Source organism: Natator depressus, chromosome 1 (assembly GCF_965152275.1).
Source record: "Natator depressus isolate rNatDep1 chromosome 1, rNatDep2.hap1, whole genome shotgun sequence".
Taxonomy (NCBI): domain Eukaryota; kingdom Metazoa; phylum Chordata; order Testudines; family Cheloniidae; genus Natator; species Natator depressus.
In genome coordinates this window covers 27,289,224-27,307,492 of record NC_134234.1, presented here as the reverse complement: position 1 = coordinate 27,307,492, position 18,269 = coordinate 27,289,224, and the positions used below count along the sequence as shown (strand labels likewise).

Sequence of the window (18,269 nt, the reverse complement as noted above, 5' to 3'; positions counted from 1 at the left end):
AAAGGTTCCCCCTCGCTCTCCTGCTGGTAATAGCTCACCTTAAGTGATCACTCTCGTTACAGTGTGTATGGAAACACCCATTGTTTCATATTCTCTGTGTATATAAATCTCCCCACTGTATTTTCCACTGAATGCACCCGATGAAGTGAGCTGTAGCTCACGAAAGCTTATGCTCAAATAAATTTGTTCATCTCTAAGGTGCCACAAGTCCTCCTTTTCAGTTTTCCTTATGTACACCCTGCACGTACTGCCCTGTATAAACTCCCAAGTCATTACCAACATAGATGGACTTTAATTCTTTCTCCGACTTCAATCCAGTTATCAAAGTTACATCGAATTCCAACCTCAAACTGTTGGACTTGTGAGGATGCTTCCATACCATATTCCCAAAGGTCATATTGCCTCTCTGAAGATCTCACGGTTCTTAATTAACCCTCATCTCATGCTAGAGGTTTGTAATACGTATTTTTCCCCATTTCACTGATGTGGCACAGAAAGATGAAGTGACTTGTCCAAGACCCCATAGCGAGTGTCAGAGATGGCAACAGAATCCAGATCATGTGACCCCCATTCCTTGGGTGTAGCCGCTAGGCAAAAGGCACATCTTGTTTGTTTAACATTTACTATTAGATTATTGTAAATTTAAAGATGCAAATTGTGACATTCCCCAGGGTACAATCTGGACTGTTGAACAGCTGGTCTCCTTAATTCTCTAGCCTCTCAGGGGTACCTTTTACACTGTCAGAACATCCACTCCTGGCCTGCTCACACAGCCTTTAGTGTGCCAGTTCACTCCCAGCTAAATACATGAGCACTCTGGCCAGTCACCATGAATTACATACAGGGTGACACCCGCGAATTCTTAGTCCCAGCCTTGTTCTCCCAGAAGTATGCATCTAGTGCTGCTCAGTACCCTTCTGAACAGTACAAGCTCATAGAAAGTCCATCTTTTATTAAAGGAAAATAGTATATGCACCAGCCTTGCTACCTCAAATGGAGTTTCCCACACACTTTAATCCAAACACACTGGTTAAGATAAAACAATAAGATAAAATCTGTCTCTCTGTACTTAATAAACTTAAGTGATTACAAGTGATGATGCATAAAAATCAGAATTGGTTACAGAAGAAAATAAAAGAGTAAAACGCAAGCTAATACCTAACTTAGCAAGCTAAGTGAATTTAAAAATGAAAGGTTTTGCTTCACCATACACTGCAGTAAATTTCACAGGCTGGGTCTCCTTTCAGCCTGGGCCTCTTCCCCCTTAGTTCAGTTCTTTGAGAGTCGACGATGTCATGAGCAGAGATGGAGGAGAGACGTAAATTCGAGGCCACTGTCTCTCATTCTTATACCACCCTCCCCTCTTTCAGGATTACCTCCTGCTGGGGTGAAGGTGACAAGCAGTCTCTTGTGGACATGAGGTCTGAACTGGCCCTGTAATTAAATGTAAATTTCTCATTCACATCTTCCCATTGCTCGAGAAAGCTTAAGTAAGTGATAGCCCACTTGACTTTGTTGATACACTGGCACTCCCAGACACGTGTCTTTGTCACTGAAAAACTGGTTTGGGTCTGCTTTTCTAATTTTGGAACATGTTACAGCAATGTTATACAGTTTACATTTATAACTTTACATGCAATGTTGATACACATATTTCACCAGGATAATAATGTTCAGTAGATACTGCACTAGCTGTCTGCATGTCTCAAATAAACTAAAAGCCCATAAAAATAATCTTAAACAATGTAGTTCAGATATGCCAAACAATTTGAAAATTGTAGGAATGCCACAGCACCAGGTACAATTATGTTGGAACAATTAATCTTATTTTTGTTGCAGGTCAGTATTACTATGCTAAGCCTCAAACCTGCAAACCCTTACTCTCATTAGTAACTTTACAAATATGAGTAGTCCTGTTTGCATAGTTTGCAAGATCAGGGTTTTAGTTATTAAGTTTCTTAGCTGTTCTGGGATTCAAAGCACTTTAACACTCCCATTTAAAATAGAAATTGTTTTTCCATATAAATCATCTCTTTATTGACTGTGCAGTATTAATGCAGAGTATTTATGTACTGGTAGAATTCTAGTTTTGTATTTTAAATCTTAAACTAAAATACTAGCCTTGTAAATTAAATCTGCTGTATGTGTCAGAATTTAGTTTCTTTAGTTTCTTTACTCTTTCTCTGGAGTAAGCATAGTTGAGCTACAGTTTTGTTTCAAAGTGTACTTTAGATGATTTTACTGTAAAGGTAAAAATAACATGTACTATTAGAATTGTATTTTGCCTAGCATAAAGCACTTCCACACTAAATAACCTCTTTGAATGTTCATTGAAAAATGGTGTCCCAAAACCAAGGGGAGACATTCAGAACATATGCACCCCCACACATGGAGAAGTTCTTTGAAAGAAACAGCTCAGTAACATTGCTTGGATCTGATAAAGAGTGGTTAAAAATCAAACATTCACTCTTAACAATCACTCTGAAAGGGATTTGAAGACTCCGAGGGGAAAAGTTATCAAGGAAGAGACATTTTAAGGACATGAGAATATTACATCATGAAGTAATATGTTGCTCTTTGTGTGTTCATCACTGTCTCACTTGTGCTGTAATCACAGTGGGGTCAGAGTGCTTTACAAGAAAAGGACTTTTGAACTACTAACTTCCAAGTTGTGTGCATTCTCTTGTGTCAGCTGGAAGAGAGGGATGCTTGATGCTGGTTTTCTCTGTTGCTGTGGGAAAAGTATCTGGCATAGTCAGGGTGACTCACTGTATTTTTGGAAGGACCACCTCTAGGACTGAGACAGTAGGGATAAGACTACATAACTATTCAATTCTTGGCCAAAATATGGAGGCCCATATTCTCCAAATAAATGGTGGGTCTTTATCCCCAGTTTTTCTGTGTATGCACACTAGATTATCTTTCCATTTCCCCCTGTAGGTGGGCAGAGATGAAGCAAAGAGTCAGGTGGACACATAAGTGGCATGTGGCTTCTTTTGAATAAGGTTCACTGAATGTGGTCAAAGGGGAAGTCACTGGGGTGTAAATAGGCTACAATCCATGGGCAAGAGGTAAGCTATGCAGGTTTACTCTAGCTGAGGATCTGCTCCTCTATCTCTGTAATTTAGTAATCGAGTGGATAGTTGCGCACCTAAAATTCAGTGCTATTTTTCCTATCATACTCTATTATTTTACATTTTGTCTCACTGTAAGAGACTTATTTTGTAACAGGAGCACTTGACTGTAGATGTCTTTTGTGAGAAAGGGAAACATTGATAAATTATAGCAAATAAATGTTTTCTGTTTCTCTAACTGTGCTTTATTTGTATTTGGGAAAATTGGTGAGCAATTTGTATCTGAAACAGAAACAAAGTGTCTGCCAAGTCTGGCTCTTAATTGAAACTGATAATTAAAAAAAGAAGGGAGGGACAGTTACCACATTCTTATCAGGATACTTCAGTGCAGTTTTCTGAAGAGGAAAAACAAAATGTAAGAATTGAAACATTTTAAAAAAAATGCTTTTGAAGAATCTCGGCTTAATTCTTACTGGTTACAGAAGCTAAATCGTTCCTTATCTGATTATCTGGAATCTGCTTGTGTTTGTATTTCTTAAGTCAAATCATATAAAAAGTGCAGTGGAGATTTTAAATTGGAATTGGACAGTACCCTGCAGCTTGGTGCTAAGTCTGTGTAACAGGGTGCATGGAAGGCTGGGCGGCCTAGTGGTTGGCATGCTTGACTTCCAGCCCCTTGTTTCCCTGGCTGAGGTGCCTCAGTCCTTAAGGTGATGTGGTAGGCAGACCAGGGTCCTCACTCCACTGGGTCCTCGCCCAGGGCCCTGTGCAAACAACTTCCAAACAGGGACCTCCTGGCGGAGAGTCTAAGTTCATTGCCCTGGGCCGCTTCCTATCACTGTCCTTTAAGTTTGGGGCATGTCCTTTAACAGTTTGTAGGACTCGACTCAAGTAGTGCCCTCTTCTGGACCCTAGGCAGCTTCTTGCCGTGCACTCAGCTTCTTCTGGGCAGGCAGCTGTAAGTTTGGTGGGGCCTAACCCCACAACATCTCTATAGTTCAATCACCCAGTTCACTCAGATGCTGGGCACTTCTCGGTCTTGTCAGCAGTCTCCCTCGATCAGGGACACAGGGCTTCTTCCCCAGTGGCTGTCCTGGCTAGTGATACTCCCCTCAGGCAGGGAGGCAGCTAACTCTTCACCAGTCAGCCCTGAACTGAGTCAGGTTCTCTGCTTTTCTTCTGCCTCCAAGTCTGTCATTGGCTGCAGGTATAGGGAGGCAGGGCTAACTGAGCAATAGGTTCTCTATAAGTTTTTCCATGCTGGTGTGAAGTTTCTAAGCTTCATCACAGTCTGATTGTACTGAGATACTCCAGGCAGGTGATGGACATACAACATAGTTTTTTGGTAGTGATTCCAACGATTATACACTATTTGAAATATAGGGGAAAATGTGTAGCATAAGTGACCATATCTGACTACTTGAGCTATTACAAAGGCTAGATTGTGGTTCTCAACCAAGGAATTTCAGGCATTTTTTGGGTTGCCGTTTGGTTCTTTAGGGAGGATCTGAGCAAGTTGGTCATATTTTTAAGTTTTGTAATTTAAGAGGAATATATAATCAGGAAAGAGAAGTATGTAATCAATGAACTGAGCTTTTAAGTTCCAGGAAGAAAACAGTATGGGCGAAAAACCTCCAGGCTGGTGAAGCAGGAAGTGGGATGGGTTATTTCTGCAGAATGGCAAGAGGAAAAAAACAACATAAGGAAGACAACCCAGCCTAGAGAGTAACTACTGTGGGTTAATTTAAAGTATCTCATCTACTCTGTGCTGTGCTTGGGGCAGGAAAGGGCCATGTAAAGCGGGTGAGAGAAACCACAGAGGAGGCAGAGTAACACAAGTAAAATGAAAGAAAAGCAAGGGAAAGTCCCAGTACATAATACCTGACTTTCTCTCCTCCGACACCCTCCCTACCCTGTGAGGGGAAAGCCCTGCTCCACATGGCCTCTCCTTTTAGCGTAATTTATCACACCAGTGGGTCATGCAGTAATTATATATGTGATAGAGGGGTTGCAGGACTGAAAAGTTCAGGAACCACTGGACTAGATTTATGAAAGCTATCTGTATCCACAGAAACACGTGGCTGAACTAGCACACAGCAGCATGAAAGCCATCAATATGAGATACTGAATTAGTGTAGCATTGCCTTTTCAACATCCCTTCAAGAGAACATGGTCCGATGCAGACGGCATACAGTGCTACAGTTCAATTAAAGTGAGTCAGATGTGTGCTTTTTTTTTTTTCCATTTCAAAATGCCATTCAGTCATCTAGTTTAAAATTTAATATCTTTAAAGAAAATCACTAAAAAGGATTTAAGAAAAGTGACTTAATTTCTGGCACCAGCAAAAAAGCCTGTTCAACGCAATTCTTCAAAAACCAAAATGTAATCAAGTTAAGAGACTAGAAAATGTGGAAAATGCCTTATCGCTGTTGCCTACAGGTAGAATGTTAGGCTCCATGCAGTCATCGCAACAGGGACTATACAGCGGCTGGAATCAAGTTGATAATGAAAAACTGTTCAACCACTGGAGAAATAAGTGATCAACAGTAGAATACAATATTAGAATTATCAGCACTACTTCATGTTCTCCTGTTTTCTTTCTCCGTCCACTGCAACATGGGCCATTCCCTGGATCTATTTTGAGCAGCCTTAGTTCCTTGATAAAGGTCAGTTCCAAAATTTGTCATTAAGACAAAGTCCCAGTGTAGGTAGATTTCGATTTCTTATAAATGGTTATTTGCTTGTTATATACAGACCAGTCCTGCATCATGTTTAGTGCCCTTTATTCTCACTGAAGTCAGTGTGACTGGAGAATGCTCAGTGCCTTCCAGAACCTGGTCCTAGATGAGATGAGGTCATGGTCCATGTACTCTATTTGGTGCCATCTGTCAAGGAAAGCATCTCACTCTGATGGAAGTAACTGTGACTGGGAACCAATGCTCCTGCTCAGTACAGTGTTTGGATCCAGAAAAGCTTAGAAGAGAAATAAAGATGAAATGTGACCTATGATGGCCAGCAACAACAACACAAGAGCAGGCACATAAATAAGATTTTTTTTTATATTACACATCCTTACCGTTTATACAATAGCTGCAGTTATGGAGGCAGCTCAAACTGGACAGAGCCTGGTAGGAACCATAAATGAGCATGGTTGAAAGTTGGATGTGGTATATTGGTAATTAAAGTCCTGATTCAGCAGTATTGTCGCTAAAATCAGTGACGCACATAGTTCAGTGCCATATTGAATCAAGGCCCAAGTATATGGACTGTATCTTTCTTTGACTGTATCACTATCTTCTGTTTCTTCTTCAGTTTGTGTAGCTTGTATTCCTTTAAATTCAAAGCTTAAACACAAGTTGTAGTGTTTAAAGTGAGGTTGGTGATGTTTGAACATATCTTGTACATGTAGTAAGTTCTTTCATCTGTTCGTAAAATGTGACATGATTAAAGGTCAATGAGCCACTGAGTAACAAGTGTACTTGGTAGCTAAATAGCAAGACTCACACTTTGTCTCCGTTAAAAGCCCTGTAATCTGCCAGAGTTATTTTCTTACTTCATTCTTTGTTTTCATGGTGAAACATGGGTATTGCAGAGTATGATCGTTAATGTTTAAACACATAGAGTAACATGATGGTATAATGGAAAATAAAATGGCACAGTGGATGCTGTAATTCAATTAGAAAATAAAAATATATGAATGCTTCTGCACTGGAACTGAGTGTATTTATCTGCATTCAACTGATTGCCATGATCTTGTGTTTTTTCAAAGAAATTAAAAAAAAGTTTAGATCAAACACATTTTTAACTTTAGAAAGTAATTCTAATTTTTTAAGAAGATTGTGGACTAAGTAATCAAATGGATTAATAGAGCAGTTGCAGTTTACCAATAAGAAGTTCCATTGTGCTGTGGTTGGTAGCAAGGAGAATACATATTCAACGTTTTCAATTCAAATATGAGATCTAGGTTGCATTTCTCATCATGATTTCTTCCAGCTCCCTGTTTGATTGCTTCAAGCTCCTCTGTGACCTTTGACAAGTCACATCACTTTCCTGGGCACAATGATATTTATCCACATTAAGATCTGTTAAACAGTTTGGTTCAGTTAGAGAGGTGTCTGTTTTTTATCATCACCGTACACTGTATTTATTATTCTTTTATAGTAGCTTGCCGTTCTTGCTTACAGCTGCATCTGACTTTGGCAAACAAGAAGGGAACTTCACCCCAGCTCCTTGTGAGGAATGGAACCTGGAGTGCATAGCAACTCAACTTTATACTCTTAAAAAACATCTTAAGGAATCTTTCAGTGATGTCAGTGGAAGAACTTTCAGCTGAGTTCCCCCTGTTGACTCCTGTATTCTGAAATTACATGATGGCTTTTTTCCTAAAAGCCTCCCACAGTTTACCAGTGACTAACCCAGCAAAATTTCAGTCTCTCTCAGAAGGCTAAGCAGTACACCTAACCTCTCTGGTAGCCCTCTCCTGTCAGACAAAATGGAGGAGGAGAGGTAACTCAGCAGCAAAGCTCTGGGAAAAGACCAGATGTTTTTCCCTGCTGAAACATCCATCTTAGGACAGTGCAGAAACTAAAGTCACTGCCTTCCTTGTGCAAAAAACTTTCAGAGGACTAACGTCCCATGTTGGAAACATCAAAAATCAAACATCAATGATGGAAGACTTATTTGAAGACTACTGGTATCTGGAAGTCAGGCAAACAAAAGGCAGTAAGTCCTTGTGAGTCGAAGTGGTGGGCCTGGAAGAGGCAGCGAATTGTAGCAATTTGCACATACTGGGATTCCCTGAAGAGAGTGAGCATGGCCAAACTTGTGCAGAAAGTTCATCCCGTTCACTCTCACCAGAGAATAAACATTTAGTTATCAAATGAGCACTTTTGTGCCTAACCCAGCACGAAATATAATTCCTACATCCATTGTAATTAAGTTTTAACATTAAAGAATAGTTTTGTAGGAAAGCCAGGGAGCTGGACAAACTAACTTGGGGAGAAAAGTCACACAAAGTTATGCTCTTCCAAATTCTCAGTAAAGATAATGTGCCACAGCACTCTCTGTTCCAAGCCACTAAGCAGACGGCAAAGCAAAAGAATCTGCAGTATTGCATGTTCTACCCAGCAATTTTCAGCACAAAACGTTAGGAGACCACTTCAGAGGTTCTATACTGCCACAGAAACTGAATCCTTTTGGAGGAGTGAGCAATTTTGATCTCTGTGGCAAGAAAATTACCTGTGCTGGCAGTTAAAATTCTTTTTTATATTTCTCCTTCTTACATACAGATTCTTTAACTTTCCAAAATCTGAAATTTTGAAATGCCTCTAAATAAGGTAACTTTTTAGAGTACCATTTTGCCCCTAAATGTATTGGCTACCCCCAGAATGGCAAGTGTGTTAGAAATATAAATAGATGTACTGTATTGGCAGTGCTAGTATTTGGTGAAAGCCAGGAAATAACCATCTATGGACCAAATGTAGGGTAAGGAAGTAAAAGGTTCTCCTAAATGGCATAATACAGTGTGATGTAAAGAAGTCAGTATCTTTTGCATCCACTTAGATCCCCTTCTGATAATTTTAAATTTGGCATCAAAGACACAGAGGACTATTTGTGATGTGAAGGCAGTCCCCTAGAGCCTTAATCCACATTATTTTAGGGTCTGAATTTTTTCGGAGGGATGTGTGCATTCAGATATTCTCTTGAAGCCATAAATGATTCTTGTAAGCTACTTCAGTTCAGAAAAAAGAAACCTGAATAAATGAGAAGGAGTTGTGGATTCTTCAAGTTACCTTGGCAGCCAAGTGACTGATTCTTCAAAAGTAGATGAGAGTTTATATGTCACATACCAAGGGGGGGTAGAGTGACTTGTTGGAAATGGCAGCACTCGAAAGACCTTTAAACATGATCTTCATTTGATATAACAATAGATGAAGGAATAATATATTTATATAAAGTATATCTCACTGAATAATGTACATTGGTAAGACAGTGCTGTCCAAGTGAGATTATATGTTCTTTGGTCTGCTTGGTTTTTTCTTTTTTTGGTTCAGTTCTTGGTGTGGCCCTGTTGCTGTCCTCAGTTTCTTTTGTAGTTAGCATGTCCTCCGTCTTTCTTTTAACAATAATGATTCTGTATATTGTATTTTAATTGGTGAATGAAATGTTTTATATTCTGTTTTCTTCATTACCTTTGTTATGAATTGAAAATAATAAAAAAATCAATCCTAGCCCCCCTCTGTATCTCATTTTAAAGAACATGATCATTGGGTAGTAGGCTAAGGGAATCACTGGATATCAGTGGCAGTGAAAGGAGCAGGATGCAATTTTGTAGCTGCCCTTTAATCCTTACCTGCAGCATTTAAAAAAATTTTTTTTTGCTATATCAACTCTGGAGTCTCTAAGTAGTAACTGAATTATATTGTTTTTAAGTGGTTTTGTGCTGTGAATACATTTGCTCTCAATTTAGTCCTGTGAGAGAAGGCTAGAAGCTAAAAAGTGACCCAGCACTCTGATCACTTGGCACCAATCAGTTCCCTAGGAGAAAGCAGACTAGGGATGTGTAGCTAATTAGCTGATCATTCTGGGATGGCTGATGAAGCAATTAGCCCATCAGCTGAGGGATATAAGAACAACACTGGAAGGAAGTCGGGGAGAGAGGGTCTGGGCTGGCTGAGCTGAATGTGTTCAGAGATCTGATGGAAGGGAGATCTCTGTTCCCCTCTGGCCTATGGGAAAGGGCTAAAAGTAGAGAAGTACTGTAAATAATTTGCTGCATGAGCTTGTATTGGTGTTGGTGATGTGAATGTAAATAAATCACATGACGTTTTCCATTACTGGACAGAGTCTGAGACATTTCTGGGGCCTCAAAGGATAGGGATGGAGCACACCCTCTTTTACTCATTTTTTGTCCCTATTATACTCATTGTTTGTGATCTGAGCCAGATTTGCAATATAGCTCTGAATTAAACTAGCCTTTCACATCCTGGTTCCAAATCAAACACATTGTATGGACTGGATTCTTAGCTAGTGTAAATCACAATAGCATTTAGTTTTGTCAGTTTACACCAAGTAAGTATCTGACCCACAATGGGTGGCTTTTCTTATCCTTCTGTAATTTTTGTCAGATCTTTGTTTGGAAGATGAGTGAGGTGTCTACTTCTCTAACTTTTGCCAGTATCAGCTCACAGATGTTGTAAGTGATTTTATTCAGTAAGTGTCGCAAAACATTAAGAGCTTGAGGAATCTCCTGATATTCCATTCTTCAAAGATGCTTCAGTACTGCTAAGTTTTGCAGCTTTACTCTCATAAATTCTTACAGCTTTTCTGCAAGATGTAGCAAAAATATGCTTGTCTAGGAATGTCTTCACTATCTTTGGTACATGGGTTAAATATGAACTAAAATACTGTGTGTGCAGACCAATTGGACTTTCCTTTTAAAATGAGAGCATCATTCGTCTTTCTGTGAGAATTTATTGCCTACTTCCCTAGAAAGGTGATTTACTATGTAATCTGGTTTCAGCAGTGATGAATTATTTAGGGATGAACCAATAGGTCATCATAAGATTAGGTGTGTTACCTGTTGTGTCCTGATTCTAGTATGAATAGCTTCCATTCTGACTATTTCAGTTCACTCTACATTTTCATCTGGACATACCTGACCGAAACTATAGCGTGGTGTTGCTTTGTGCCTTTAAACAGCTGTTGCTTTCTTCTAGAGATGGCTCCTTTTCCGTGGTTGAAGTGATTCTTCCATTGTGTGTGTACAACTTAACAAATACGTGAACTGCTTTGGATCCTTCGGTAGTACTACTTATTATAAAAACCAGACAGCTTAAGAAATAGTTTTAAAGGAAAAAATTCTTAGAGAGAAGAGATAAAGTGCAGGAGCATTTGAAAATCATTGACTCAGTGTTCTTGTTATGTACTGTTTCTTTTTCTTCAGGTGCTCCCTCTGGAAAATAGAATGAAAGAAACCCAACGTTTCACACAGGCACTGAACATTGGCATGGGAATTGTTATGTCCTTGTATATCACTCTAGCCACTCTAGGATACCTGCGCTTTGGGGATGAAATCAAAGGCAGCATAACTTTAAACCTGCCACAAGAAGTATGGTAGGTGGACATATATGATTTAAAATTCTTACTCTAAAGGAGTTTCAAAGATTAAATGTTGTCTGTGGTGGTGGGGAAGGCGGGGGAGGAGGAGGGAGGGTTACATTCCATATACAAGAACTTTTTGGTATTTTATATCAGGATCTAAAATGGGTGACACTGAAAGCTGAATACAGTAGGGGAAAGGGAATAGGAGGATTGACAAGTCTGAGTTGTGACTGCATAGCATAATTTTTAAGATGTTTGTTTATGCAGAAGTTGAGATACTTTACAGAGCTACACTTTCAAAACCAGATGATCTGCAAAATTGCGAGCCTGCTCTAGCTTCTCTAGCAACCCCTGTTAATGTGAGTCAATAGGCGTCTGCATATGCAGAGTTACCAGTCCTTGAAAATTAAATTACGCGTACACTTACATCTTTAGCACATGCAAATGAAGTTTTTTGAAGAGGTACCTGTTCCACTTTCCTCTTGGGATGCAGAGATGCATTATGTACCTGATTTAAAAGAACCATTACTATTTGTTCTAATGTATCCTTGTCAGCACTTAATATTTAAGCCCTGGATATGTGGACTACCTATTTAGGTATTTAAAAATTCAGTCGCCTTTTTTATTTTCACATATGGATCCTCACTTTTTAAAGACACCTAGGGTTCCATTTAAGGATGAACAGTTTATCCAGAAATTACATGGCCATGTCAAGTTACACCTCAAATTAAAATACTAAAGTTTCACATGAATTCTCTTACATCATGAGAATAGTTTAAGCACTATAATTATATTATATGGCCCCATTCTGATATGCTCTGTGTTCCTGTTTACACTTTTAAGTCTCTGACAGCATTACCGGTTTCCAGTTTTTTCCTTATCATTGTGTATCTGTGACCTAGATTAATTTTCCTCAGATGTGTTAGCTTGCACTTTTCCAAGCTGAATTTTAGTATGGTTTATGTGTACATTTAAACAGTCTTCTAGTAAGAGATGCCAGAACTCTGTGTGTAGAAATTCTGCAAATTCTGAGAATATAGGATCTCCTTCTAAATTTTTGGTATCTCTAGCATATCTGCAGAACATAAGCTGTACTGAGTTTTTGGCCATTCTGTTGCAAAGATATGATCTGCATGCACAGTAATTACTAAATTGTTTTTATTTGTGTTACCGTACTGCCTAGGAGCCCATTGTGCTAGGTGCTGTATAAACACAGAACCAAAAGACGGTTCCTGCCCCAAAGAGCTTACAATCTTAGAGTAAGACAAGAGGTAACAGATGGATACAGAGAGATGGGGGAATACAAGGAAACAATGAGACATTATTGGCCAGCATGATAGGTAATGATTTCAGCATGCCAGTAGCTTAACTTCTGTCAAGTTTTTTTTTGTAGGTAAAGGGCAAAGGGTTTTGAAGGATGGTAATTAGTTAGTTTTTGGATGTTAATGAGGATCTCCTCCCAAATGTGAGGAGCAGCATGGGAGCAAGTTCCATTGGTGTCCTTATCACTGTAATATTATAGAAATGTCACACTCCCTGCTCCAATGGACACACAAAAAAAGTTGGAATAAAAACTCTTAAGTAATGAAATGTTAAACAATAAAAAAATAGTATTGTCTGTTAGTTTGGTGCGTTTTTTGAAGACTTTATGAAAGCAGTCAGTTTTGCTGAGGGATATGACTATTTATTGACTGGAACAATAACACCAAGAGAAGTTTGTTGGAGGTCTCATTCATTTCAAAGTCATGTCAACTCCTGAAGCCCAACTGAATGGCAGATAAATTTAAGCACCCTTTTGTTATATAAACCCATGTAATGTGGCATTCCCAGAGGATCTCATAAAAACTGTCTGCTTGGATATCCATTTGTAAACAAAACATAGTGTCCTTTATATATAAGGGGATGGAATATAAGAGAATTGGATAGATACATAGAAAGATTGTTCATCTACCTTTGAGTAAATTATTATGGTCACAGAATGTTCCACATACATTGAGAGATGGAAAAGATAATATAGTGTTGGAATTTGAGGAGATGATTGTGATAAAGAAATTTTCAGCTAAAAAAGGTTGTTAATTGAAAGGGAGCTTATGCATCATTTAATCAAAATCAAATGGGTGCTCCTAATAGTTTTGAATCATAATACATGAATGGGCATACACTTGATGAGACAGAAAAGGTGTAGATAACAGCCAAAAGGAATTACTATACCTTGCTACTTATCCTATTGTAAACTCTTGGAATTCCCTGGAAAGCACAAGAAATTGTTGAGGCTAATAGTTTAGCAGAATTTGTAAAAGGAAGAGACATCTGAGCATGAACAACAATAACGAAGTATGTTGGCTAGAATTAAAAGAATTTGTTCCTTATGCTCTAGGATATAATGACATTGCTTTCAAAGCTGGAAAAGAAACCCCTGACACCTTTACTTTGGAACGCTTTGCTTTCCAATGAACCATAAGATACTGCCACATCTGGGGATGGATATCCAATAAAACTATTTATTTAATCCAAGCTCATCTTTTTAATTTGGCTTATTTAGGCCCTGTGCTTACTCGCCACACTCTTTACTTGCTCTCACCTTAAATACATTTGTAAGCAAGCTACGTCTCCTTCAGCATGGCAAAGAAGAAAGAGAAAGATACTGTTTGGCTTTATTCTTATCTTCAGATACTTGTGAGATGCTCTGTGATGGAGCTTATATGGGTATTTAAAGATCCTAGATAGTGTAGGTAACATAGTCCATATTTGGATGTAGGCCTGAGTACCTTTAGTTGGCCAAATGTTCTAGTTAACGTTAGCTCAAGTTAGTAAAGCTAAGAAATGTTTGAAAGAGCTTTTAGGTATGTAAGCAAAAGGTTATTAGGATAAAGTCACTCAGATGTCCTAGACTCTGACCCCACCTTTTAAACTACTTTCCAAGTGTTTTAATTCATGCACTGTCATGAGAATGTGTGGAAATGAGCAAATGTTCAACACTGACTAGCCATTAATTATATTTAAACAACCAAGACACTTATGTCTGGGGTCTAAGTGGAAGCTTGCATATCAGCTCCTTATCACATGACACCTTCTTGCATCCTGTTTTCAGGAGACATCTCTTTGTGGTTAGCAATGAATCAGGTTATTACATGTGCACACTATACTGGACTCTTCATTGTGATTCCAAGACCAAAGTGCCAGGCCATTGGACTATGATGAGCTATAGTCAACATGTTCAAACCCCTAATTGGATAAGAGTGTTCCCTGGGGCAAGGTAGAAGAGTAATTTATTCCCATAAAAGATGCCAATCAAGATCAACTACCTCCCACGTGCAAAAGCACAGATTACATCTATCATTAATGAAGTTATGGGTAAATATCAATGTGTTCCAAGCTAAGACCAGTCACATAAATTAGAGACCCAAAGAAGAAAAGGAAGGTGTGAAAATCCTTCTGTTCAGCAATTTAAGGATGCTCAAATTCCTCCAACATCCCCTGTATGTATCTTTGTGTGTTATTAACTGTTCCCCAAAGGAGACACTAAACCCCTAACGTTAATAAAACAATAAAGGAACTCTGAGTTAAACCAGAATTGTTCCCAAGCTTCTGTAAGTGTAGGATTTTAGAAAATCTGTTTCTCTGCCAAAATGTGATGGGACGTACAAGCCCCACACTGGTGGGTAAAGGAGAAAGTCTGGGCCCAGAAAGCCCTGTCCAGCCACCGCTGCTGGGCATGCTCACACTGGAGGTTGAGCTCAAAAGGGAGCAGCTTAGCTCAGTCAGTGTAGATGGAGCACATAAAAGTTCTACTAAAAGGATCATTGGACCCTGAATGACCCTAAAGAGGCCATGGATACAGAAAAGCTGTTAAAATGGATGCTGGTGAATCAGTAACAGCAGGCAGTCCAGCAACAGCAGCAGCAAGGGCAGATACTACAACAGACTGTGGCCCAGGAGCAACAGCAAGAGGCCCAACAGCAACAACAGCTAATTCAGGGGCTGGTGACCCAGCACCAGCCACAACAAGAATGCCTGATGCAGCAGATGGTGATGCTGTTACAGCCCTAGGGGGCATCCAATGTCATGGTGCCTAGACCCACAGGAGAAGCCGTTCCCATAGGGCTGCTCACCGAGCTCACAAAAATGGGTGTTGGAGATGATCCTGAAGCATTTCTGGTCACATTCAAATGCGTAGGGATGGATTTAGTGGGACCTTCGGAGAAGAGAGCGTCAGGATTCTGTTATATACTGATGATAGTAGACTATGCCACACAGTACCCTGAAGCCATTCTGCTATGCATGCCTAACACACCTGTCATAGCAAATGAGCTCATGAAAGTCTTCATGAGGGTCAGGATACCAAAGGAAATACTAATGGACAGAGGATCTAACTTCTCATCCAGGTTGATGGAGGAGCTGTGTAAACTGCTGAGAATCAAAGCCCTCCAAACTTCTGTGTACCACCCACAGATCGCCTCAAAAAAGAGTTGCAGGTGACTCCTCGGTAGTAGCATGTAGTGTGTTCCTGTAGACAAGAAAAACAAGAAATGGACTTAAAATAGTCTTGTTAGCTTTTAAGGCATGCTTAAGTGTCGCTACAATTCTGAAGCACTTAGAGGAGAGGAAAGTGATCAGGAACAGTCAGCATGGATTCACCAAGGGCAAGTCATGGCTGACTAATCTAATTGCCTTCTATGACGAGATAACTGGTTCTGTGGATGAAGGGAAAGCAGTGGACGTGTTGTTCCTTGACTTTAGCAAAGCTTTTGACACTGTCTCCCATAGTATTCTTGCCAGCAAGTTAAAGAAGTATGGGCTGGATGAATGGACTATAGGGTGGATAGAAAGCTGGCTAGATTGTCGGGCTCAACGGGTAGTGATCAATGGCTCCATGTCTAGTTGGCAGCTGGTATCAAGTGGAGTGCCCCAAGGGTCAGTCCTCGGGCCGGTTTTGTTCAATATCTTCATAAATGATCTGGAGGATGGGGTGGATTGCACCCTCAGCAAGTTTGCAGATGACACTAAACTGGGAGGAGAGGTAGATACGCTGGAGGGTAGGGATAGGATACAGAGGGACCTAGACAAATTGGAGGATTGGGCCAAAAGAAATCTGATGAGGTTCAACAAGGACAAGTGCAGAGTCCTGCACTTAGGACGGAAGAATCCAATGCACCACTACAGACTAGGGACCGAATGGTTCGGCAGCAGTTCTGCAGAAAAGGACCTAGGGGTTACAGTGGACGAGAAGCTGGATATGAGTCAACAGTGTGCCCTTGTTGCCAAGAAGGCTAATGGCATTTTGGGCTGTATAAGTAGGGGCATTGCCAGCAGATCGAGGGACGTGATCGTTCCCCTCTATTCGACGCTGGTGAGGCCTCATCTGGAGTACTGTGTCCAGTTTTGGGCCCCACACTACAAGAAGGATGTGGAAAAATTGGAAAGAGTCCAGTGGAGGGCAACAAAAATGATTAGGGGACTGGAACACATGAGTTATGAGGAGAGGCTGAGGGAACTGGGGATGTTTAGTCTACGGAAGAGAAGAATGAGGGGGGATCTGATAGCTGCTTTCAACTACCTGAAAGGGGGTTCCAAAGAGGATGACTCTAGACTGTTCTCAGTGGTAGCTGATGACAGAACAAGGAGTAATGGTCTCAAGTTGCAGTGGGGGAGGTTTAGGTTGGATATTAGGAAAATCTTTTTCACTAGGAAGGTGGTGAAACACTGGAATGCGTTACCTAGGGAGGTGGTGGAATCTCCTTCCTTAGAAGTTTTTAAGGTCAGGCTTGACAAAGCCCTGGCTGGGATGATTTGATTGGGGATTGGTCCTGCTTTGAGCAGGGGGTTGGACTAGATGACCTCCTGAGGTCCCTTCCAACCCTGATATTCTATGATTCTATGATACAAAGTGTTCTGCTAGTCTCTTTGTAGCAGGACGGTATGGAACAGAACGTATGTGCTGAATTACATTTGAAGCTAGGAACCTCTGAAATTCTTCTGAACAGAACTGAGGTGCATTATCACTCATCAATTGTAATGATAGACTAAATTGGCTAAACAAGGTACGAAGGTGACCAATGCTCTTGGTAGCTGTAGTAGCAGTCATTCTGAAAACTTCTGGCCTTTTCAAATGGGTATCAACAATGACCAAAAATATATAATCTAGTGGTCTGGCAAAATCCACAGGAATACGTGTTCAACGAATCTGGGATCATGACCAAAGGTGTAGAGGATCATGCTGAATTTGCTGACATGTAGTACAGCACTTCACCTTCCTTTCAACTTCTTTGTTGATGCTTGGCTATTACTCTGGGTTCTGACCTTCATCCGTACAATGCCAAAATGACCCTCACAAAAGGCTTCAAAAACATGAGATTGAATTGATCATAGAATCATAGAATAACAGAGTTGGAAGGGACCTCTGGAGGCCATCTGGTCCAACCCCCTGCCCAGAGCAGGACCAATGCCAACTAAATCATCCCAGCCAGGGCTTTGTCAAGCCTGATTTCAGAATGATCACTCACATTCCCCATAAGATGCAACCTAGATTCACAGATAATTCATATTGACATGATATGAATTGTGTAAATTGAGGATTCTTATTATTCAACACTGTACCCTGTAGTACCATTCCCTTCATCTTCCTTAGTGGTTTCTTTGTTAATGTTTGTGTTAGTGATGGGTAATCTATCCATCAAATTGAGATAAAACTCTTTTTGTACAAAGTTTCTTTGGGTTGATGGGAGCTTAGGCATGGCGGGCGCGACAGCCCAGAAGCATTGCAATGCTGAGCCCCTTCACAGAGTTGAATAGATAGGAATGACCTGAGAGTAGCAATCCCCCTTGTTGCATACAAACAGTCACTAATGACAGAATTCCATGTTGCAGGCCAAAAATTGAAATTAACAGGTGTTGATCCGTAAGCAAAGTAAAATATCTATCATACTGATAGGTATTTCTGAAGTTAATGCTGAGAGCTTTTTGCTATATTTGCATGTAGTTCTTCTTAGGGGCAATGAGATTCATGAAGCAAAGTCCATAGGTTTCTCCATGCCATCAGGGAAAATATGGGAAAGAACTGCACCCACTCCATATGGTGTGCAGTTGCAATGA

The 18,269-nt window shown here is 40.1% G+C and overlaps 1 protein-coding gene and 1 non-coding gene across 2 annotated transcripts in view; one reads left to right on the top strand and one right to left on the bottom strand.

Annotated features, from left to right (window-relative positions):
* SLC36A4 (solute carrier family 36 member 4) overlaps window positions 1–18,269 on the top strand; it is a 224,511-nt gene that overhangs the window by 60,986 nt on the left and 145,256 nt on the right. Inside the window, exon 9 of the mRNA XM_074956598.1 lies at window positions 11,020–11,189. Within this exon, the coding sequence (XP_074812699.1) occupies window positions 11,020–11,189 (170 nt within the window). The remainder of the gene's footprint in view (window positions 1–11,019; window positions 11,190–18,269) is intronic.
* On the bottom strand, window positions 5,132–5,272 carry LOC141981088 (small nucleolar RNA SNORA8). Its single transcript, XR_012637646.1, has one exon. It is a non-coding gene; the product is annotated as a small nucleolar RNA SNORA8 (small nucleolar RNA).